The 25372-nt window shown below is 41.9% G+C and overlaps 1 protein-coding gene across 2 annotated transcripts in view; it reads left to right on the top strand.

The window, feature by feature from the left end:
* The window catches only part of CARM1 (coactivator associated arginine methyltransferase 1), a 228072-nt gene that overhangs the window by 70965 nt on the left and 131735 nt on the right, over positions 1-25372 (top strand). For both annotated transcript variants that reach the window (XM_037061748.1, XM_037061749.1), the window contains exon 2: positions 1273-1398. In XM_037061748.1, the coding sequence (XP_036917643.1) occupies positions 1273-1398 (126 nt within the window). The remainder of the gene's footprint in view (positions 1-1272; positions 1399-25372) is intronic.

The raw sequence follows: 25372 nt of genomic DNA, 5'->3' as shown, positions 1-25372 counted from the left end.
TGGCTGCAATAACAACCTGTAATCGTGTTTTATGCCAGGAAAGTGCTTTCAGAACATCTGCACTATTTAACCAGCCAAGACATTTCGTGAAAAGTGTCTGTGAATGCCTCCGTCGGGAGCTACTCATTCATTTGAAGCAATGGTTGAAAATATTTAAAAATATTTGATCATCTTAACTCTGTATGTATGTTTTGAATGTGTATGCACAAATGTGCATATGTGCATATGCTTACACGTAATGCTGGAACTTTATATACAGTAATGTTTTTAATTATAATTTAATCCATTTACTGCCATTGATTTTGTAAGAGAGAATGGAAGACAAAGGTAGGAGCTAAGATCTGCTTTTTAATGAGAAATAATAACTTACTTCTTTTATTAAATCTCATTGTTTTAATAAGGGTTTTTAAATTACCTAAATTTTATTTTTGAGTTTTAACAAAAAGCCTATGAAATTAGCATCAATATTTCCATCTTGCATAATGAAAAAATGTGACTCTGTGTGATTAGGTGATTAAAGATCCTCAGTTCATAAATATCAAAGATGAAAAGATTAAAGCAAAACTGAAGGTCATTGCTTTTTGCACCACACTGCAACAACCCCAGTGCTAACAGCATTCATGAGTTAGTACCCAATTATCTATGGATGAATCTAATGAGACCCTAGCAAATCACCATGGGCCCTTCTTGCAGACTCCAGGCTCCCTTTTTTATCCCACTTGCAGTAGGAGCACATGTGGTAGGGGCAACATGGGGTTTGGAGTCGAATTCACCTTGGATTTGAATTCCAGCGTGGCCCCTTATTAGCTGTGCATATCTGGATCGAACTCTGCCTTGTCTTCACCCAGGAACATTGTCAGTGATAATGCTTAGAACTGAGATTTTTATGATGTCTCTGGCACATAGTAAATGCTCAAGAGTCACCCACAATGGCATTACCTGGATTCTCCTAGGATGGTGTCAAGAGATGCAAAATGATTTGGGGGATGTAGGGTTATGGGTAATGGAGCCCTGGACATAAAGGCAAAAGCCAACATGTGCTCATTTTGTGAGGTGTTAGCCCACCTGCAAAGAATTGGCATTCAGCTGTAGTTAGATTCATCTCTTTTAATCTCTGATCCTCATATTCCCATATGTCCCAGGAGGGGTTGTATTAAGAAAGAAGAAATTGGGGGCCTGAGAACATGAGAGAAATGTAGGAATGGGGTTGATGAACCTTTCTGCAGTGCTCAAAATGGATTTTCCTAATTCTTTTTTTCCCACCTTTTATAGCTGATGGCGTCTGTGTCTTTAAATGCTTACTCAGCAGAGACACTGAATGCTGCCGTGTGGGGAAGGAGTCCATCTTAATCACTCTGGGGTACAACAGTGCTCTGCTGAAGTTCGAGTCTCATGCTGGTAAGTTTTGTCCTGACCCCCGTCTTCCCTGAAAACCAATCTCCTGATTCATTGACTTCTCACTGTTACTGACTGGTTGGCTTTCGGCAGCATGTTTCCTGATGTGAATTGTCATGATTGAAATGATGATTTAAAACTGATTCTGGTGCTTACCTGATATCAAGGCTAGAGAATACTCAGCCTTTTCCTAGACTATGAGAACATCCGTATCCTTAGACCCCCCACCCCTTTTAGTCCTCCATCCAGAACTGCAGGAGAGGCCACCAAGGATTGTCCAGGTCTTCACCACAGTTGTTGACTCTCCTTGGAGATGGGGTTGTTTTCGGAACTGTGAATTTCAGTGTCAGTGTCAATCAGAATGACTTCATCCTTGTCTTTGGGTCTTTGAGTCACTCGCTGAACATTTTTATATTCTGGACAACAAATGCAGAGCAATAGGGAGGCAGACTGGAGGGTAACTAGAACCACTGTAAGAAAGGACCACAAGGCACTCAGGAAGGTGTTTTCCAAAGTGATTGTACCATTTTACACTCCCATCAATAATGGACAAGTTCTGGTTGTACCACATCTTTGCCAACATTTGGTCTTTCAGTCTTCAATTTCTACCATGCTGATGGTTTCATCCTATCTCATTGTATTTTTAATTTAAAGTTTGCTGATGACTAATGATGTTAAGCCCTTTTTCATGTGCTTAGGAATTAAAATTGGTTCGCTGTTACTAATTGCTTGTTTATCTGTGGAGTTATTTTCTATATATGAGACCAGTGTGTATCAGGTAAATAATTTATGAATGTTACTGTCTAGTTTGTAGCTTTCTTATTTATTTCCACAATGATATCTTATGTCAAACAGTTTTAAAATTGAATGAAGTCCAGTTTACCATTTTTTCCTTTTTGTTTATTGCATTCTGCCCTGAGAGCACCTTGCCTACCCTCAAATAGCAAATTATTTTTTCCTATATTTCCTTCTAGAAGTTTTATAGCTTTATATTTTTGGAATATAATCCATCTTATTTTTATATGGTATGAGGCATGGGGCTAGAGGTTATTTTTAGACCATATGAATAAGCAGTTATTCTAGCAGTGTTTGTTGAAAAGACTTTTGCAAGTCAAATGTCTGTCTATAGACTTAGTCTATATTGGAGCTCTCTACTCTGTTCATTGATTATTGTTGTGCCAATCACATGGTCTGAATTACCTTTAAAGTAATCATTGATATCTTCCAACTTTGTTCTTCTTTGTCAAGATTGTTCTGGATATTTTTGATACTCTACATTTCCATATAACTTTTAAAATTAAGTTGTCACTTTCTATAAAAGTGCTTGGTCTGTTTATGCTTGAGATTGAGCAACTTGGTGAGAATTGTCATTGTAACAATATTAAGACTTCCAGTCACTGGTAAGCTGAAGACAGTGCATACTAAATTACAAGAGGCCCTTATTAAAGTTTCAGGAATTTGGTAGCTTTAAATTAGTGAGCTTGAGAGAATTTACACCGCAGAATTTGCAAACTTCATAAACAGGGATCTCTCTTGTTTTGTGGGGGCAACCAATTGTTAAATTTTTACCGATTTCCCACTGCTTCCAGAAATAGAGTATTTCTCTCCATTTAGGTCTTTGATTTTTCCACAGAAATGTTTTATACTATTCAGTGTGGAAGTCATACACAATTTTTGACAAATTTATCTCTTAATGTTTTATTACTGAACCTATTATGAATAAAATTTTGAAAACACACAATTGCCTGCCACAACTATATAATACATTAATTTTCAGTATTAATCTTGGATACCACAAACCTGTAAATTCACTCACTGGTTCAGTAGTTATAGTTTAGATTCCTCAGCATTTCTTACACTTTTGAAAAAGGTGTTACCTATAAACAGAGACAGCTTTAATTCTTATCTTTATGTTCCTTTTATGTTTTTTCTTGACTTTTTGAAGTTCTTATGATGCCTAGTACAATGTTGACTAGACCCGAGAGAGCAGTTGTCCGTAACTTTCTCCTGATTGAGGGGGGGAATCACCGTTGAGTGTGGTGCTTGTTGTATGTTTTTGTGGGTGCCCTTTGTCATGTTGGGGAAGTTTACCTCTTAGGTTTCTGGGTGTGTTTTATCATAATTGGGCATTGAATTTTCTTATTTTTCTGGCTTTATTGAAATCACATTCTATGAATTTGGTGAAATGCTTCTTATAAAATAGTTTATGTAGGACTGGTACTATTTCTCCACTAAATGTTTGATGGAATTCACCCATGAATCATTAAAGCTTGAAGTTTTATCAATGGGAATAATAAAACAGATATAGGAATCTTCAGATTTTCTTTCTTGTGTCAATCTTATATTTTATGTTCTTTCACAGAATTTTTTCATTTCATCTAAGATGTCAGATTTAGTGGCATTTTTTCATAATTTGCATATTTCTTTAAAGTTTGCAGTTCTGTAATAATATCTCCTGTTTCTTTTTTAATATTGTTTTTGATGTCTTGTCTTTTGATGTCTTTCTTGATCAGCCTAGTCAGAGGTTTATCAATCTTATCAGTCTTTTCAACTTTTGGTTGCCCGATTTTCTCTGTTATTTATCTAGTTTCCTTTTCACTGATTTCTTTAAGAAATGGAAAATTGTGGGGGGGGGACTATGTAATGGGACATAACTAAGCTAAGAGCAAAATGCTATTTTTACTTTTTATTATAATCATTTAATCTATTGTCTCATCTAACACACCATCCACTTGAGGAAGAATTTAATTGGATCATCTTACTAATGAGAAAACTGAGATTTCAAGAAAACCAGTTACTGTTTCAAGGTGCTATGAATGATATTCACTGACGAAGGATTCAAGTCCCCAGCTAACTGGCTCTTCCCAGGCCACCACACATCCTCCTGGGCGAGGCACGTTCAGTTTTAAGAAAGAAATAGGAAATAGCCAGCGAAAGAACAAGGAGTGGCTGTGCAGTGTAAAGATGAACAGAAAACCTTCCTTCTAACATGTTCACACGTGGAACACTTAGTGCTCGAGGAAGTCACGATGATTAACTCTAAATAGAATGCATATTTCCCCAGCGTCCATGTTTCAAGCCTAGGGTAGTGTTCAGAGTTGGTAGTTAGAGATTAAACAGATCTGAGAATTTTACTTTTTAGGGACTTTCAAATTGGACGGCCTTCTTTTTCTGAACAAAAGCCTTTTTTTGAGTCTTTAAATTGCGGTGCAGTAGACAAAGTCCAAAGGTAATGGGGTACGTTTCACTCCTATCACAACCAGTGGCCTCACACTCACTGCCTGTACTGCTCCCAGCCCTCTGCTTAAGAAAATCTTAAATAGCCTGGACAGGCATGAGGCCCAGAACCAACATGGCTCTCTCAGTGCCGGGTCAGTGACAGGAGACCATTGATCTGGCATGAAGGCCCTCTGAGTAATATCTGATGCCTCCTCTGACAAGGGGAGTGGACTGACCCTCTTCATTACATTCCTTGTTGCAGAGATGTTGCCCGCAATAATGAAATATGGATTCAAATGACTAAGGTTCTACTTAATTGTTCATGCAAACCAAAGAAAGCAAGAAGGGGAATTTCTAAGTAGGGAGCTCATAGGTAGACTAATTCGGAGATAATTCTTTAATGGTTCAGTGTGTAACCTGTGTTTTGGGAATATACACAAACTCTTTGGCCCCTTTTGCTTTAGAACCCTGACTATAATTGATTAGTTTCATTCATTCTGTAGGAAGAAAAAATAATCAATACCAAGAATTTCAGTCTTAAGAATTTTCCCAAGAGTGCCTTAAATGGAGTGTCTATTATGGAGTTCATGTGTCTCTTGGTTTCTGCTAAGAGTAAATCCCAGCACCACATGGATTAGAAGTAAAGATTTTTGCAAATTAATGGCCCTTCTTAATTGATTTTAATAATAGTTTTCAAAATCAATGACTACCCCTGGAGAATTGGGGTAGTCCTATGGCCTGTCTCATTTTCCTGGCCCTAGACACTGAACAAGCCAAGCAGCTGATCCCTCATTCTGGATCTGTCCAGGCAGGTTGGGATGCAAAGGACTAGAGTCCACAGCTGCAGGCAAGTAGTGTGGCAGGTGAGGAAGAAGCTGGCTGTGACTCAGTGGGTCCCAGATGGCCCAGTTCCCAGGTGGCAATGGGATCTTAATTGTCCTTCGTCAGCCTGGGTGTTGACAGATTGCTGTCTAATGATGTAACTGTCCAGCAGACATGACTGTGAAATTTTTGAGATGTGCTCTGCTTGGGTAAGAGGATGTGGCATTTGAAATGTGAGGCTGCTATTTTATATTTAGAAGTGAACAGCTGACAATTATCTGTAGCTTGGGTTAGAAAGAAAACCCAGCTTTATTGGGAAGTTGACCTGTAATGATAATCAGGCATCACTAGGAAAGGAATGATCAAATACCCAAATATACCTATGAGGAATATTTCTTTTCTACTTTCCTTTTTTCAGAATTGTGACTCAGTGCTTTCCAAGCCTGATTTGGTTACCAGTCAGATAATCTCCAGTAATCTCGAAGACCACTGTGAAATCCAGTACATTAAAATTCATTGTATTTTAGAAGTAGTGGGGATATTTCATAATGACAGAAGTCAACAGAGAAAAAAGTTTTAATTAAATGAACTTCATATCTATGACATACTATGAATGTTCTAGATATGCACAAGGTTTACTTCCCATTCATTCTTCAAATATTTATTGAGAGTCTGTTATGTGCCATGCACTTATTTATGCGGTGAAGATACAGTACTGAATAAATAGAAGTCTTTATAAATATGTAGTAAACATTTTAACAGAACACAGAAAATTAATAAGTGAGCATAATAAGTGAGTTATGTGTGATAAGTGTTGAAAAGAAAAATACAGCAGGGAAAGAGGCAGAGAATGACTGGGGATTCTGTGTATACTCTTTGTAGGTACTTTCTGAGGGAAAGCCTCACTGATTCAATATTTGACTGTAAAATAGAAGTGGAGAAGGGAAAGAGCCGTGTGTGTCAGGCTAAGGTGGTCCAGACAGTGAAACAGAACCACAGAGGCCCGAAGGCAGGATGCGTTTGAAGAATGGCACTAAGAACAGAGGGCCTAGATGAAGTGAATTCAGGAGAAGGGCAACGATAAGATCAGAGACCTGGAGGGCCCAATCGGGTGAGACCGCGGTTCACATCTTGCTTTATTCTGAGGGAGAATGAAAGTATCAAGCAGAGGCCTAGCATGGTCTGAGCATTATTGAATTTTTATATATTTTTACAGGTATGTATTTATACCTTCTCTAGTAATTCTCACAGCAGCCCTGTGAGTTTGGTGTATCATTACTATTTATTCCTATTTTTAAGCAAAGACACTAAGACTCATAGATTTGAAGAAAATTGCCCCAGTGACAAAAAAAAGGAAATGTAAGGCCCATTTTTTTCCAACAGCTTCTAAACTGCCCCTTCACTCTTCATTGGTTTACAAGGAATCTAGAAAACTCAGCTCATGTCATTAATTGAGATGATAGCATAGCCATGGAAAGCCAACTTTTATTAACATTTTGCTAATGGAAAAAAAGACATAAAGATACTTCCATCTTCCGGAAGTTTATGAAGCATGGGAGAATTGTTGCCCTTCCTCTTCCCCTTCTGGTACCCCTATAATTCAGATGCTGGAATGTTTAAAAGATGTCCTGGAGGTTACTAAGCCTCTCCTCATTTTTTTTGAATTCTCGTTTCTTCATTCTTTTCTGTTTGGTTGTTTCTTTCTTCCTTCTGGTCCACTCCATTGATTTGAGTTCCAGTTTTCTTTCCATCACTATTGGTTCCCTGTACATTTCCCTTCATTTCACTTAGTGTTGCCTTCATTTTTTCATCTAATTTGCAACCCAAATCAACCAGTTCTGTGAGCATCCTGATCACCAGTGTTTTGAACTGTGCATCTGATAGGTTGGCTATCTCTTGGTCACTTGAAAGTATTGGCTCTGGGGCTTTGATCTTTTCTTCTGTTTGAGCTGTAATGTTTTGGTCTGGTCATGCCTGTTACGTATGAGGGGTGGAGCCTTGGTTGTCCACCAGGGCAGGGCAACCCAGTGGCTGGGTTGTGATGCTGTATATGGGAATGGGGTCAGAGAGGGAACAGTGGCCCTTGTTCCACTCTCTCTCGGATTTCAGTCCCCTCTGCTGCTTCCCACCAGCTCTTCTGGTGCTGGTTCCTCAGTGGGTGGATGGGCTTGTGTACATTTTAGGACCCGGTGGGTCTCTCTAATGAATTCTCCTACGAGGCTGTGAGTTTCTCCCAGCCCCTTTTCAATTGGTGCTTTTAGGCTTTATTTCCCGGCGTTGGGGCCCTGGGTCACGGTCTGTCTTGCTGCCCATTTTGCCTGGTTTACCTGTGAGCAAATGTGTGACCATGGTCAGCCAGCTGTCTTGTGCACCTCACTGGGTCTGCTTGTTTCCTCCCCACGCCTGGGGTCTGCCAGCCCTGTGCTGCCTGTGTACCCAGGTCTGCCAACCGCTGCCCCTTCCTGCCACAACCCCTCTCTGCTGGCTGCCATCTTCACCCCTCTTACCAGTCTGGATGAATGGTTGTTGGACTTTGGTACAGTTCAATTTTCTGTCTGTTTTGGTTGTGTTTTTGTTTCTAAATTTTTGTTGTTCTTAATTTTGGTTGTGCAAGGAGGCACAGTATGTCTATCTACGCCTCCCATCTTGGCCGGAAGAGCTGTTTATTCTTTATTATTTTAAAAAAACGTCTCCAACTTAGCAGTTTTATAAACATAACTGAGAACTTCTGGATACCCTTTAAACAGATTCATTAATGTACACTATTTTGTCACATCCAGTGTGTCTATCTGTACATGTGTGTACACATGTAAACACACTTTCACTTCTGAAACCATCTGGGAATAATCTGCATATATCATACTCCTTTACTCCTTAGTACTTCACAGGTATAAGCCATAAACAAGAATATTATCCTTTGTAATTGTGGCAGGTTGACCAAATTCAGGAATTTAACGTCTATAGAATATTTATATCGCCCCAGTAATGTCTCTTAGAGCATCTCTCTTCTCTCTCATACCACATCTGGTCTACGTGTCACGTATTTAGATGTAGTGTCTGTTAGACTCCTTTAATTTGGAAGAGTTCCTCACCCCTTTTCTTCCTTTGATGATATGGAGGTATTTGGAGGACGGTCAGTTCTTTTATAGAATATTCCCCAGTTGGGGTTTTTCTGATGTTTCCTTACAAAAAGATTCAGGTTATGCCTCCCCAGTCAGAGAACCACCTGCCTGGTGTTGTGTCCTTCTCAAGATATCACCTCAGGAAGCAATGAGGTCTCTCTACCCCTTGTCGGTAGCATCAATTTTGAACACTAGGCCAAGATATTTTCTGTTTTTTCCACTGTGAAGTTACTATGCTTTCCCCGTTAGATACAGATAATAAGGAATCTGGGTGAAGGCACTTCAGTATCATGCACATGTCCCATTTTTTAATCACACAGCCCAAATTTAGCATATCTTTAGCTACCTACTGCTTTGGGTATGAAGTTGATTTTTTTTAATCCTGCAGTCTTACCAAGTCACTTAGTTTGTGTAGGTTTCTTTTATAGATCCCTAGGATTTTCTCCATAAACGCCCATATCATCTGTGATTTGAGATAGTTTTACTTTTTCCTTTATCACCTGCCTGTTTTGGTTTCCTGCTTATTGCACTGGCTGGGCCCTCTAGTACAGTGATGCAAAGAAGAAGTGAGAGTGGGAATCCTTGCCTCTTCATGATCTCAGGGGAAGCGTTCAGTTTTCACCATTGGTTTGAGGTATTTTTATTGATGTCCTTTATCAGGTTGAGGAAAGTCCACTGTATTCCTAACTTGCTAACAGTTTCTCCCTTGAATTATGTTTCAGTCCAAGGTAAAAACTATATATGAATCAATGAAGATGATTGTTACTTTTATTTTTAGCCTGTTAATATGATAAATTAAACTGATTGATTTTTGAATGCCGAAACAACCTTGAATTTCTGAGTTAAACCTTTTTGTCATTATGTACGACCCTTTTTGTATAGTGCTAAATTAGATTTGCTAGAATTTTATAAAGAATTTTGTGTCCCTGTTTCTTGGAGATTGCTTTATAGTTTTCTTAATATCTTTGTCTGATTTGGGTATGAGAGTAATATTGGCCTTATAAAATCGGAGCCTGTCCCCTAAGCTTTTGCTTTTGTGAATTCTTTGTATAGAATTTGGCATCATTTCTTCTTTAAACATTTGTTAAAATTAAACATCAAATGCAAATAGACCTTGAGATTTTTGTGGGAAGATTTTAAGTACTGAGTCAATTTATTTAATACATGTCAGTCTATTTGATGTATCTTCTGTTTATTGAATAAACTTGATTGTTTGCCTTTTATGGAATTTGTCCATTCATGTAGGTTGTCCAACTTGTTTCTATTAAGTCATTCATAGTACTCCTTTATATCAGTATGATCTGAAAGATGTTTTTTCTCTCATTTCTTATATTGATAATATATATGTTTTATTAATCTACCTAGAGGCTTATCAACTTTATTGATCCTCTCAATGAGGCAGCTTTCGGATCATTCGTTTTTCTCTCTTTTGTCCATTTTCTGTCTTACTGAGCCGTGCTTTTGTATTTATTTTCTTCTCATTACTTTGATTCTCTGATCACGCTTTTCTCTTACTTCTTAAGGTACACACTTAAATCATTAATTTGAGTCATTTCTTTTTCTAATAGATGCATTTACTGCTATGGATTTCTTTCTGTGTGCTCTTCTAGCTGCGTCTCACAAATTTGGTATGTTGCATTTTCCTTGTCCTACAATTCAAAATAATTTGTGCTGTTATTTGTTTTTTGGCCTATGAATTGTTTTGATCCATGTATTAGAATTATATTGTTTGATTTTCAGCCTTTGGAGATTTTCCAGGTCACTGTCTGTATTTTTGTTGAACTCGTCTGTGATGCGAATGAAAATGTGGTTTGTATAATATCAGCGATTTCAAATTTGTTGGAGTTTGTTTTCTGGCTCACAGCACGGCATCCTTTGGTGAACGTTGCATGTGCCCTTAAAAAGAATATGTCTTCTGTCATTATAGAGTGGACTGTTCTCTAAGTATCAGTTAGGTCAAGTTGATTGGTCTCTAATGATTCTTGGTCTACTTATTTTTCAACTATTGAGAGGAGAGGTTTGGAGTTACCAACTATAACCAACTATTTGTTATAATTGTTTATGACCCTTTGCAATATGAAAGTTGATATTCTATTGAGTATATGTGAGGTTATGCTTCAGATAATGACTCAAGAAAGCAAAAACTAAAAATCCAAGCTTCTAGTAGCCGTTTTTCAATTCTTTTATGAGGAGAACTCATACTTCATGTAAACCCAGCCGGAACACGCCTGCTCCATGCCTCCCTACGCCCAGTATTTCGTGCAGTAACCATGTTCTCGGGGCCCTGTTTCCTGCGGAACATGTGCACAGTATATCTGCATAATACTGAAATGTTTATGGTTGAAATGACATTATGTCTAGGATTTGCCTTGGAATGTCTAGCCAAGGAAACAAAATATACTTGGCAGTATAAATGAATTAAGATTGACAAAAATCTTAGTAAGTTTTGAATCTTAATGATAGAAATCTTTATATCAATCTATGTACTTTATGTACATTTGAAAATCTTCATAATCAATCTATTTTTAAAAATAGGTAGAAAAGTCCATCCAATATCAAGAGCTACCAACATTTCTCCAGGAAACGAATCTCATTTACCTGTAAGTTAACCTGCCCGCTGGTGATCTGAGGTGCATGGATCAAGAGTTGCGAAGCTACAAGGAAATCCTCTCTTAAAATACAGTAGCAAGGGCAGGAAGCGGAGGTGACTGAACAACAGAACTGCAGAATTTTTATAATTGGGTTTTACTGGATTTGGCTGATAGCTCTTGGAAAAGCGGAACAAGAGTATTTAATATAGGACAGTGAGAAGTCAACATTACCGTTTACATTCTCCCCTTCACTCCTGGTTCTTCTTTAAAGTGCTTTCCAACGCTTTATCTCACTGGGGAGTGTCAGAGGAACATATCATATGATAGGTTAACACAAAAGGAAATATTTTTAAAGTATTTAAACTTATTTATTCATAAAAATTGGTAATGCGCTATGTTGGTGATGCTGTAGGGAAGTAAGTGGACATATTATGCGCCCCTGCAGAGTATAGGGTTTAACACCCTATAGTGGGCAGTTTGGGCAAAACATTTAAAAATTAAAATGGGCCCATTATGTGGTCTCATTTCTAGTAACTTAACCTACAAACATCCTCATAAATAGGAGGAATGAATTTCAATAAAATATTAACGCAGACTCATTGTTTGTAACAGCAAAATACTGAAAACAACCAAAATGGTGATTCAGAATACCATGCAGATGTTTTAAAAAAATCTCTGCTTATTTTTGAAAAGTGCTTCTAGATGTACTATTCAATTAAAAGTTTTAAAATGTTAGGCATTATTTGTACCATCTGCCATTCAGTTAAAAGTATTTATTTGGTGTTCAAAACCCTCAACACTTAAGGCACTGTGCTGGGTGCTAGGTATACACTTCCTTTCACTGCTTTTCTGTTTTTTGACCACTTTGTTAACCCTCCTCCAATCTTGGCACCTTTGCTTCACAAGAGAAGACTCCCTGTGGTTCCCAAGTAACCACGGGTAGTGATGTCCCCAAACTACTTTGGTTCATGTCATCTCAGGGTTTTTTACTGGATCCTTACGGAGTTGTGGACAATATAGGAAGAGGCAATCTGCTATATTAAACCCATCTTGGGGAAGAGAACTCTCTACAAAGAATTTATTGATGAGACAGCGTGTTGGTTTGCCCGTTGAAAAAACTGCCAGATCTACTGCGATGTGTTGTCAATGGCAATCTTACATCAAAAGTGAGTTTAAATCTCTTCTAGTAGCATGAAATTCAGAAACCGCTCTACTGAAGTAACGTGCAGGAGGCGTGTGTTCAGACCAGTTTTCAAATTGCACCATATAGCTGAAGCGTAATACTCAACTTCTTTGTAAACAAGTCGTGGTATAGAGTATAACACCCGTATTTAGCAGCGAGAATAGTAACATGGGGAGAGATCTCTCTGAGGAAAAAATTTAAGATGGCAAAACATTTTCTCCCAATAGTTTGTGTGCTAATGAGACATATTCCCAGCAACTGGCAGATACAGTAGTGGCGCCTGCCGTGTGTGCGGGACACTGCCCATCACACAGATGTGTGGGCGAGGACGGAGGAGTGGGGCGAAGTGGTGCCTCCGGGAGTCCCCAGAATGAGGAACTGAAGCAATATTTGCCTGCCCGTAGTTCTTTTAATATCTTGGTCATGCCCTTTCACTGTGTGGGGGCCAGACGTTGGTTAACCCTTTTGCATTTCTACAACCCACACCTATATCAGGTACTGCTTAGTGTTTAAGGATTCTCTGCACATCAAGCTGAGCCTCCTTTTCTGCCTTTTAAATTCTCACACAACTACTTAGGCCAGGGTTTTCCAACAGTGACACCACCACCGTTTTAGGCTGGGGGACTCTCTGTGTGCAGTGCTCTCCTGGGCGCACTGCAGGGCGATTAGCAGCCTCCTGGGCCCCACTCACCAGATGCCAGCAGCTTGCCCTTCCCCGGTTGTGACAACCAGGTGTCTTTAGACAACACCAAACCTCCCTGGGGAGCAAGATCACCCCCAGTTGAGAACACTGACTTGCAAACCTTTTGAGGTTTCTATGGATTTGACTCTGGAAATAAGGATGGAGATCAAAGTTCAACAAATAAGCTGCATTCTATTGTTCTTCATCTGTTTTGTTTTTAATTTCCATCACTTATTTGACCAAGAACCACAGTGTGCAAACTTATGACCAGAGGAATTAATTTATCAGAAGGAAAATTACAGCTAGCCTACAGAGCGATTTTGTTTTTAAATTAAGCTTGAAGGCTTTTAGATTAGGTCTGTACTCTCCACTCCAGGTTCTTACCCATCCCCTCTACTTTCTAGAGACTCACACAGTTGGCCACCTGCTTCCCCTGTTGATGTAGCCTGTCTGACCCATGAAGTATTCAACTGCGCCAGCTCTTTCCAGAGTAGACCTTGGAGGAAGGGCGAGGACTAATGTGGGCTCGTGGGGCACACTACAGAGCCACCGAAGACCATATAACACTTTGCCTGAACTAGGAAAAGCAAAAACAAAAATCTTCCATAAGACAGGAAGTTATGATATACTGATTCTGTTAGAAAATAAGACAATTTACTGCCATTTGCTAAAGAATTGTAGTAAATAAGTCTGCGGCGCTTCTGATGAGTAATGTAGCTCCGAAGTTGTGCAGCGTGTGTCCTGCCCAAACATCTGTGGCAATCTTACATGTTCACATGAAGGAAGTTCTGTATTTCATGGGAAAACCTAGATTTAGCCTTCACTGGGAGTTTCATTAAACTGGATTAGATTTCATAGAACAGGTCGTTGAGAGAACGGGGAGAATCACAGTAAGAGGGAGGTCACTCTTATCTTCTGTTCCCTGCGGCCCAGGGAAAATAACCTGCTCTTTCTAATAGGGGTGTTTCAACTCAGACCCTGTCCTGAACTGGTCCTGGGGGTGGGAAGGGTAGAACTAAAGAAGGGGCGGTGGAGAGGGAGGAGGCAAGGAAAGCAGAAGAGACTGTTATGTGGTGGTGACAGCAACGGAAGAAACGGGAGTTTCTGTGGCTGCCAGGACGGTCCTGCCCACGCAGAACTGATCCTGGGAGACTGTTCTTTCTAGGCCTGAAAACTATTTCTCTCCTTATTGATTAATGTTACCTTGCCAGGGTTCTTAAGAGAGATGATCCCTTCATTTTTATATTCTTTATTCATTCATTTATTGCTATTTATCTTTTTTTTCATGTATCTTTTAAAATTTATTTACACAATAAATGTTTTTTGAGTACATAGTATGAGCTTGCACTATTAAAACACACCTCCTCTCATGGAAAGACCATCTTCTAAATGTAATAACTATGGACAAGGTCTTTCCAAAAAGTATTCAGCCATGTAATATGGGAAATAGACATTTACTGAAGAAGATACAAGATACATAAAACATTCCACACAGGACGATGATGCCTCAGTCCCCTTCAAAGTTCTGCCCTCCTTGAGGAAATCTGGTTCATCAGTAGCGGGGTGAATCAGGTCATCAGCAACTGCAGCGTGATGTTCCTTCTGCTCTGGTAGCAGAAGCTGCAGAAGGAATTTTGTGACAACACGTTTCATGCCAAGATCCTTTGTCAGAATCTCAGACACAGTAGTTTTTGGAATCCCCAGATCAGCTTCTAGTTCTTGCCCTGTTGGTCACCAATCTTTGTTCATTGCAGCCCCTACACATTCAAAATTCTCAGGTATCCTGCCTATTGCAGGCCTTCCAGAACATGGATCACTTTCAACAGATTCTTGACCATCTTTGAAGCATTTGTGCCACACTTTCATTTGCAGTGCACTCATTGCATCATCCCCCAAAGTCTTCCGAATCATCCAAATAGTTTACACAGAGGAATGCTCAAGCTTAACACAAAATTTGACACAGATTTATTGCTCTGCTTGCTTAGTCATTTTGAATGTGATGGCCACACAGTACACATGCTCGCTCAATGGCATCTACTGCCCCCACTGACTAGTACAATGAAGTCGTCATTGTTCACAAATGCGCTTTCCAGTCCACTCTCATTGGCTGCCAGGTTACATCAATGTTGCACAAGCCATTCTTGTTATATTAACAATGACTGGACTTTTTCAGGACAGGCCTCAGCAGAATGCCAGATGGGTGCTCAACTTATCATGGGGATAATTTCGTAAGGCTTATAAATTGTTGAATCACTATGTTATATGCCTAAACAAAGTATCACTTAAAAAAATATGTTCTAATTTTTGATGATTCCAGCAGTGTTAAGAGTATATCATTTTACTAAAACCTCAACAAAATTGGATATTGTAGGTTTACTAATTCAGTTGTTTAAAAAAAACGGAATCATTTCTATTTGCATTTCTTTGCTTTCTATGCATGTGAAATCAAGGGGGACTTTGTCAGCATCCCAGAGTGTGATCTTGGGACATTGGGTGGCACCATGTCTCTGCCAGTAGATGTGAGAACATCTGCTCTGGCCGTGGCTTTCTTCAGAGCTGCTCACGGATACTCCTTCTGCTTTTCCTTCCAGCCGTATGATAGGATTCCACTTCCCTACTCCCTTGGAGCTGGGTGTGGGCACACGACTTGCTTTGGGCAATGAATGTGAGTGAAAATGATGTGTCATTTCAGTCTGAAGGTTTCCCAAGCCAGCGTGGGGCTCCCCATGTTGCTGTTTTCTTGCAGCCCCAATCCCGGGCACTTTCTGGCCAGGACCCTTTGGTGAGAATAACATGAAGCAGAGCCCTGCACTGAGCTACAGTGAGCGTGTAGCAAAAATGAGAAGCACTGTGGTTCTAAGCCGTCGAGACTTGGTGATTGGGTTTAGGAAGCCTACCCTGCCTGTCCCATCTGATTCTGCGGTGTGGCCCGTCCGCCGGGCCTCGTTGCTGCACCATCGTACCAGCGCGCAGGGCCTCTCAGCACCACAGAGCGTGCAGCAGACCTTACAGTCGACTGCTTTTCCAAACAGGGAAGGAGTGTGGTCGTGTTTATATATAATCCATTCAATTCCAGGCAACAAAGTGGATGACAACACTGTGCCATCTGCCAGCCCAAATTATTTTTGTCATCTCAGATTAAAAATTGTTCTAATATTTAGCAGGGAAATGATGTAATGCAGGTAGGCTTTGGGCAACATTTTACAGATTGCTTTTTCTCTACGGCAGGCCCATAAAAGCTAATAAAAAAACTCCTGACATTTATTGATTGTTCATTATGCTTCCAGGATTGTGCCAAGACAGTTTCCTTTATTTCTCCTTGCCACATGATGAGGTTAGTGAGGCTCAGGGTGAATGGCACTTGTCAAGGCTGTTCACTAGTTAGTAGCAGCACTGGGATTTGAACCAGGTTCTGCAGGGCTGTGCTCCAGCCACTACACAACGGGGGCCGCATTGTTTCGTCCAAGACTTTCTCAGTGCCCCCAAGTGGCTATGTTTTGATTCTGCTGTCCCTCATCCTTCACTGCCATCTCCTTTTCCTCTCACCTGCTTTTTTTGCCTTATTCTGATCAAAGATCTTTTTCCTACGCATGACACTTAGCAAACAGTCACTGCAGGCTCGGGATGCAGAAATCTGCGACACATAGGTGCTTCCCTCCAGGAGCTTATACTCTAGAGCGGTCATTTTCAACCCACCTTTTTTATCTCGTGAAACACGTCAACTAGTTACTAAAATTCTTCGGCATACCCCCAAATATATTTTTTGCCAATCTGACCCCCCCCCAAAAAAAAAGAAAGGTATAATTTTGATTCCTTCACACTGGATAACGTTGTTGTGTTGGCTGTTGTCATTTTTATTTGACAATCTGAGGGAAAAGAGGTCAGTGCCCCTGACCAAATAGTCAGGTATTGCCTACTTTAAAAATTCCTGTGGCTCCCTGGTTCAATACTGCTGCTCTAGGACAGGACCCACCAGTAGAAATACAATGTGAGTCACAAAGCACACCACAGATGGTAATTTAAAAAAATATATCTGTTTTTCTATTTTTCAATTATAAGCACATGTAACATGAAATTCCGCATCTCAGTCATGTTTCAGTTTACAGTCTGATGGTATGAAGTATGTTTGTATTGTTGCAGCCGTCATCGATACCCATCTCCAGAACTCTTTCCACCTATGCAATGATAAGTGGTCTAATAAACACATTTTAAAGCCAAAATAAACAGGTTAAATTAATTTTAACAGTATAGTTTAACCCAGTAAGTCCAAAATGTGATCACTTAACCACGAAACAGTGTAGAAAATTATTGAGCTATTTTACATTCTTTTTTGCACTGTGTTTTTGAAACATCGAGCTATGGACTCACCGCATGTCAAGGGCTGCTCTGCCGTACGTGGCTAGCAGCTGTCGTGTCGTACAGAGCAGGTCTGCGGGGAAGGGTGAGGCCATAGACTGATGGTTTCAAGGCTGTAAGGAGAAGATGGGATGTAATGTTCCCGGGACACTGTGGAAAAACAGCCAAGGAACACTTAGCTCAACCTGGAGTTCTGGGGAGGCTTCCAGAAGAAGACACCTGGGTTGTGCAGAGAAGAGTGAAAAAGACTAGCTCCGAGGTACAGAGGCGGGCCATGCAAGGAGCTGCTGCCGGTCTGCTGTGGCGAGCACCAAGGGCAAGGTACAATGGAAAGGGAAGTGGAAGGAGCTGTGGCTTGTCAGGCACAGTGGAGCCCCTGATGGGCCTTGTCTGGGAAGACAAGGAGTGTGGATCTTATTTTCATGACTCTGCAGTTTTACAATATTCCTTCATATACATTGGGATATCACTTGGGAACAACATCATCAGCCCTGAGGCTAGCACTTATGCCCAAGACTGCTAATTGCTTCCTCGTTCTATAATCTTGTTCCATGTTATCAGAAGTCCTGTATTATTAGGGGTGGCAAATAAGGGTAGCTAAAATGTGCACCTTTCAGGCAGTTTTGCTAATAAAGATGACAGCTGAAGTTGTTGCATAGGATTTCTGGAAAATCTCCTTAACAGGGGCTGATTCAGAAAAGTATGCCATTTATCCATTGCCCCTTTCAGCTTCTTGCTGCTTGGAGTATAGAAATAATTGCTGGATCTGTGGCAGTCTCTTTGTGACTATGAGGTACTCTGAGGATGCCAGGTGTGCTCTGAGCACATCAGAGGAGAAGGATACATGGTTCCTGTGCCCATACGACTGTGGAACTGCTGTGCCGGCCCTGGTCTGGCTAGTTCAGGACTTGTTTTATGTGAAGGAAAATAAGTCACACTCATTTAAGTCACTATTATTTGGGGTTGTTTTGTTATATGCAAACCTAATGTTGAATCATACAGGATACATAACCCACCAATTAACTCTAGGTTATTTTGCAAAGGCATTTACCAAGGATCTGACAAGTTAAGTGACCTGATAAGGTTCATGCAGGGAGTAGTGGTATCAGAAACAAAACTCAAGCTGGGGGATTCTGGCCCCAAGGCCTGTGATTCATTAATTTTATCACTATTTTTCAAGGATGCAGTTTCTGCTACCTCCCCCTTTCTGATGCTGCACATTGCAGTGTAGCCACCATGCTGACGGTGACTGTGGAGTCCAGGTTACAGTTGACGGCCTGCATGGAATATGTGGTAGCGAGCGATGTGATGACCACTTTGCCCCACACTCCACGTGGGCACTGGTGTCCTTTGCCTTGACCATCTGACGGGAGGCCCAGAAAACACAGGGGCAAGCATTTATTATCTCCTCCCCTCTTTTGAGCGCACCCCTGCCCCGGGCTAGTTTCTTGCCTTTAGGGCTCCCTCTGGCTGCTTCCACTGAGTGGTTCTGGCTATGCCGAGAGAAAGCTCAATCAGGCCCCCCTCAGCCTGTGCTTGCAGGATCATGCAGGCAGGCATCTGGTTGCCCCCTCCCTCTCTGCTCTGTGCCTCTTGGCTGTGTCACTGTTCAATTAGCATCCCTAGCACAGGGGGGTGATACTCAAATGTGTCAATTCTGCAACTTGTTCGCATCTCCACAGAGAGCTCAGCAGGAGAGGAGGTTACTGACTCAAGGCTTAATGGGATTTCCATATCATCTGCAGAGCTCAGTCATCCATAAGATCCTTATTATTTACAGGTTGGCCAAATCAATCAATGGTTTATTGAGCATCCTCACTGACCTTCAGCTGTACCTCCTCTGCCAGTAAATGGACCTGAGCCAAGTGTCTTGTGCCCGCCCCCGTGGTCCCAGGTATGGCCAGGGCCTTCAGATGGAGGTGCTTTGCAGCTGACATGATCCTCGTCACACGACAGTTTCTCTCACCTTGGGTGCCAGTCTGCCTGCAGACTTGGGTGCAGAAAAGTGTCTGCTTCCTGGCTATGTGTCTGAAGATGGGGTGAATAAACTTTTCTCTTAAAGGGCAGCTAGTAAATATGTTCCGTTTTATGAGCCGTACGGCCTTTGTCCTAACTACTCAGCTCTGCCACTGTGGCAGGCAGGCGGGCAGACACAACAGGTGGAAGGAAGCCTGGATGGGGCTGTGCTCCAGCAAAACCGAATTTGGGGGGCACTGAAGTTAGCATGTCATATAATTTTCATTTGTTGAAATATTATTCTTGCTTTGATTTTTGAAAACTGTGAAAATGTAAAAACTGTTCTTAGCTTATACACCGAACAAAAATAGTTTGCCAACCCCTGATCCAGAGGCAAGGTTATATGGTAGTTAAAAACCCAAGGGGTTTTGCCGGGTGGGGGCAGGGGGGTAAATCCCATTGCTGTCACCGGTCAGCTGTGTAACTTAACAGTCGTTAACTTCATCTTTCTAAGGTTCCGTTTCCTCGTTGTGAGATGGAGGTAATTCCAGTATATACCACAGAGGCCTGTGACTGGATTAATTGAGATACTGGATGTGCTGTTAACCCAGCACTCTGTTCCGTGTCCACAGTGTGCCCGGTGCTGGGCTGGCCACCCACAAGTGAACCAGTCACAGCTGCCCTCTCCAGGAGCATGGAGTCCAGCAGGGAGATGCTGTGTGCCCAGTGACTGTCACACACACAGCGCAGTGATCATAGCTGTAGGAGAGGCACAGCAGGCACAGCTTGTCATAGTGACTTTCGCAGTGCTGCTTCTGGGGTTTTGGAATGCTCGGGGTATTTGCTCAAAGGAAGAGCAGCCCCCAGGGACTGCCATGGTGAGGCCAGTCCATGCACCTCTGCGAGCCTCCCGCCACCCGCACTGGCTCTGCGGCACCGGGTGTCCTGCGTCCCCATCACCCTCGCAGCACCTCTGCTCTTTCCTCCTCGGGAGGAGGCCTCAGCAGCCACAGAGGCAGAGTTTCCACTTTCTATCTTTGTAACGTAACCCAGTGGAGCGATGGCCAATATCACCTTGTCGTCGGTGAGTTTCTGTTAAATGGTTTCTGTCATTCTAATTTTCAACATGCAGAATTTAGCAATAACTCACTTGCAAGCAAGGTAGGGTACATAGTAATGGACACTTTCTAGTGTTTGCATGACTCTACCTTCCACTTAAAAACCAATCTTATGCTTACCTCTTTGTACGATTACTTGTTCTGCCCAATCTGGCCACCAAGTAGAATCTTAACTGAGCTTATCACCTGGGGACCACCTAGGCTATATTCCTTTCCTTAGTTATAGAATTTCTTTAAGGCCTTGAAGACAGAAGATAACAAAGCAACTCATCCTGCATAACTGGAGCCTCCGTATAGTTTTAGAGGCATACAGTTTTCTAAATTGTTTTCTTTTATATAATGTAAAATCACAGACACACATCTGAAACTATAGTAATAAATCGTGATATTTGGCTGATCAGACCTCCAGAAAGAGGTGGTAGAAAGATTGCTGGTAGCAATCTCCAGAAAGATTGCTCAGCAACAGTGGTGATGCTTTTCAGTTTGTTTCCTGAAGTCTTTTGGAATCGACCTCCCCGCAAATCCTGCCGCATCCCACGTTGCTCGTATCCTGTGCTGTTCCATGCCAAGTTGATTTTTCATGGTCTTCAACCAGGTATTTTATGCCAACTGCAGAGCTCTTTTTGTGATTTGACTGCAGTTACTCAATTTCAAACTTTTCAAGTAGTGATCTTCCCATTCTTCCTTTTTGCAAACCCTTTAGGAGGATCCTTTTCTTCCAATAGGCTTCAGAACACCTGCTGCAGCGGCCAGTTACTTTGTGAATTATTGTATTTCTCTCATTTTTGCACTGTTACTGTTTCTTTCTGCTCTGGCCACTCCTTGATTTGCCTACTGCTCTGATAGCAGGAAGGGTTTTGAAGGTTATTCTAGAATTCTGAAGTATGGAAGGAAGTTGGGTACGGCACGGGGGGGCTTGCCTGTGCAGGGCTACTGTGCAAAACAGTTCCAGACAACACCATTCTCTTCAGAGTCCACGTGTTTTGTGCAGCGTGCAGCCTGCATGGTGGTACTCAGCTACCCTGGCTCCATGGACAGGGCCCACTGAGCTGTACGCATACTTTGTCCAATACTGCCTTTTTAGGGAGGGTTGGGCAGGTGGAGACGAAGGAGGAGGAGAAAGAGAGAGAAACAGCACTTCTGTGGAGCTCCTTTTGTGCTAGGCACTCTTCTAAGCACTTTACATGGATTAACACTTAATCCCTAAATAGGAGATTTTTCCTTACTCCCTGGAGTCAAGATTGGCTCCTATAGGGCTTCAGACCCTGACATGGACAATGCAGAACAGGCCAGAAACAGGCTTCCTTCCCTCCTACAGGTGGCAACCTAATGGATTTTGATGGAGCTGATAAAAAAAAAAGTCAACTATGATATCCGTGGTGGAGCCAAAGCAAAGAAATTACTAAATTGTCAGACCCTCCTCAGAAAGTCTGCGCAGACTGCCTATTGCATGAGAAACAAATCCAAGTTCAGTTTAACATTACATCACCAAATGGCCTTTCTAATGAGCTCTGATTTTTCTCTATCAGGCCTGATCTCCACCTCTCACACTGGAAAACCAGGCCCCTTCCGGTTCTGCACAGACTCAAAAACCTCCCTGCTGGGAGCTTTGCTCTGGACCATTACCCTCCTCCCTCCCTGCCTGTCCGGATTCCTCCGACCTCTGGCCTGCCTTTCACATCTTCTGAGCACAGTCTTCCCTGAGGAGGGGGTGCACACCGCTCTGTCTCCGTGGACTCTGGATGCAAATTGTCCTCCATCAGTTTATGTGTAACAGCACATTGCCTCGTGGGGGTGTGTGCGTGTGACCACACAGTCAGTCGCTATAATTCCCCGCCACAGCCCTGAGCTATGCGTGTGAGACCACAAGTGACCAATAGGTGCTTTTCTCTGATTTTCTCAAAGAAACACAGATTCAGAACCCAGTTATTTATAATTTACACAAATACAGCAGTAAATAGTGTCATGAAAATGCAAACCTCCTGTATTTGATACAGCACTTTCCTGTAAAGCTTTTTACATTTGAAGTTTTGATATAATTACTTTAAATATTAGCACGTTTGTTTCTTTCTCTTAAAATTACAGAATTCTTCATTAACATTTTTGCCAGAGTTGAATCAACAGGTTAACAATCTATATTTCAAAAGAAAAGTACTTTCAGATAATTTTCTCATAAATACCCGTATTTTGCCATGTATAATGTGCACCCATATTTTTGGCCCAGACTTCCAGGAAAAATCTGTTGTTTTAATTTTCCAGTTCAACTTTTATTTATTTATAATTAGATTTTTTTTGTATTATAAAGGAATTTTAGCTTTTATTTTTGAACGTATAATGGTATAAGAAATTTTATATAACAAATAACTACAAAACACAAGAACAGATATAAGGTATTTTAAATACTACCCACGTATAATGTGCACCCTTCTTTTCCCTCAAAAATTTGGACAAAAAAGTGTGCATTATACACAACAAAATACAGTAAGTTGTGAACTCTGTTGTTACTTTACTGGTGTTCTGTCTAGTGTCCTATCATTCAGCCTGAAGAACTCCCTTTAGCATTTCTTACGGGACAAGTTTGCTAGCTATAAATGCCCTGAGCTTTTGTTTATCTGGAACTGTCTTAATCCTACCTTAAGTTTTTTCTTTCTTTTTTAACATTTCTGGACTCTTATTTTTATTTTATTTTTTATCTGTATTTTTATTGTTGTTCAAGTACAGTTGTCTCCAGTCCCCGCCCCCTGCCACTGCCGCCCCCACCCCAGCCATCCCCACCCCCCACCCTCAATCCAAAGCCAAAGAGATGCTTTTTAATCAGGAGCTGACTCACCACCAGCACTCTGGTGCCCTTGGCTCCGGTTGTTCTGAGTCATGCAGCCTTCCGAGAAAAGCTGGCTTTCCTGACGTCCTTCTAGAGCGCTGGTGTGAATTTCCATGCCAGACCTTCGAAGAAAAACCGGAAAGGGCCATCCTGCCCTTCTCTAAGTGTGAAAAAACAGATCCCCAGTGGAGGGGAGCCCTAGGGACCACTTAGATGAAATTCACACCTATGTCTACGCATTTTCCTTTAGCAAAATGAGATCGTTTCTAGCCTGAGCTAACACTGGGTACTTACCGTATTTTATATATGGAGGTGGGTAAAAGCAGGTTAATAGTTGTTCATATGGAAAAAAACATTCAGGTTATGATTATTGCAATCGCTTTATAAATTCTGTTTTGCATACTCACAACTGTAAACTTGCTTTTGCCCACCCCATATGTGTATATTTATTTATTCAATAATCCGAGGGGATAGATTTTATCATTTTCATTTTTACAAAGGACAAAATGGAGACAAAGAGGTTAAGTAAGTTATCCAAGGTCACAGAAAATGGTAGAAAATGGTAGAGCCAGAATTCAAAGCCAGATAGGCTACTTTGAGTCTGAGCTCTTGACCTCTGCACAGTATACTTTTACACCAGAGATTTTCAACCTGTATGCTGCTTAGGGCAGAAGGGACTCTGTGGCCCAAGGCAGGGGCTCTGCCCTCCACTGGGAGGTGTGGTGTCAGCAGTCCAGCTACTGTGGCTGCAGCTGCAGTGGTGGGGGAGGAAGCTGTATGGCCTGGTAGGTGGTGGGGAAGGGACGGTTACACAGGAGGCCACTCAGAGCTGGGACTATGGAGGGGCAGAGCGGCATTACGGTGATAACGTTTGGTTCCTGGCCTGTCCTGATTCAGATGCTATATTCATCTGCTTTGACCTTTGCCAACCAGAAACACTGCACAGTGTCCTCAAGAAGTGGCAAGGTGAGACTCCCAAGTTTTGCCCCAGTACCAAGGTTGTGCGGGTTGGCTATAAACCGGACCTGTGGACTAACCTGGCCATCATGAGGGAACTGTCCAAGAAGCAGCTTATCCCTATTGCACATGAGCAGGGCACTGTGCTGGCCAAGCAGGTGTGGCTGTGTTCTATGTGGAGTGCTCCCCCAGCTTGTCTGGACGCAGTGTCAGGGATGTCTTCCAGGAGGCAGACTCCCTTGGCTATGGACATAGGTAGCTGTTCCATAGCGACTTATGCCAGGAACAGCGGCAATCTACTCAGCTGGCGGGATGGCCAGACGGGGGGATCGGGAACGAAGGTGAGATACACAATAATGGAGCTAGGAGTTGCAACCTCGTGTGAGGAGCCTGGGAGGGGCAGAGTGTGGGGGAGGGGCGGTTACGGGTACCATTGTTCCTCTGCCTGTGCCCTGGCTTCCTGAGCTGACTCTGGCTGGGACTTCAGGGCAGGCTGGGTGAGCACTTCTCCTAGGCAGGACACCCGGAAACAGAGGGTGCCACCATTCCCCGCATCTTCATCTCTCCGCTCCATTGGAAGCTGGGGGAGTTAGTAGGACAGACATCTGGGCCAGGAGCTGGGATAGGGCAGAGGGGTTGGGGAAGCTGGCATTGACCGGTGACCTGGATTCAGTACATGTGTCTGAAGGCTGCCTTCTCTCCCTGCTACAGTCCCCTTATCCTGGTGCTGGCTTCCTTCCCTGAGGAAAATGCCCCTTCCATGACCTTCTCTTTTCCTCTCCTCTCACTTCTACAGCTGTTCTCACTCATCCTAATTTCTAGGTAACACACATTAAATTAAACACTAAGTTGAGAGCCCCTCCCTCCTTATACTCACCAGTCTAAGACCCTCCCTGTCTTCCCCCAGCATCCCCAAATAAAGTCCATGTTCATGGAAAACAAATGCAAAACATGTAATAGCTGACTGTTTGGTCAGGGGCACTGACATCTTTCCCCTCAGATTGTCAAATAAAAACATGACAACAGCCAACATAATAATAACCATATGGTGTGCATGAATCAAAATTATTCCTATTTTTAGTCAGATCAGCAAAAATGTATATTTTTTGGTGTGCTATAGAATTTTAGTAGTTACTGTATGTGTGCCCTG

The sequence above is a fragment of the Sturnira hondurensis genome, unplaced genomic scaffold (assembly GCF_014824575.4).
Source record: "Sturnira hondurensis isolate 20B ecotype Veracruz unplaced genomic scaffold, ASM1482457v3 Scaffold0013515, whole genome shotgun sequence".
NCBI lineage: Eukaryota > Metazoa > Chordata > Mammalia > Chiroptera > Phyllostomidae > Sturnira > Sturnira hondurensis.
This window is presented reverse-complemented; position numbering and strand designations above follow the sequence as displayed.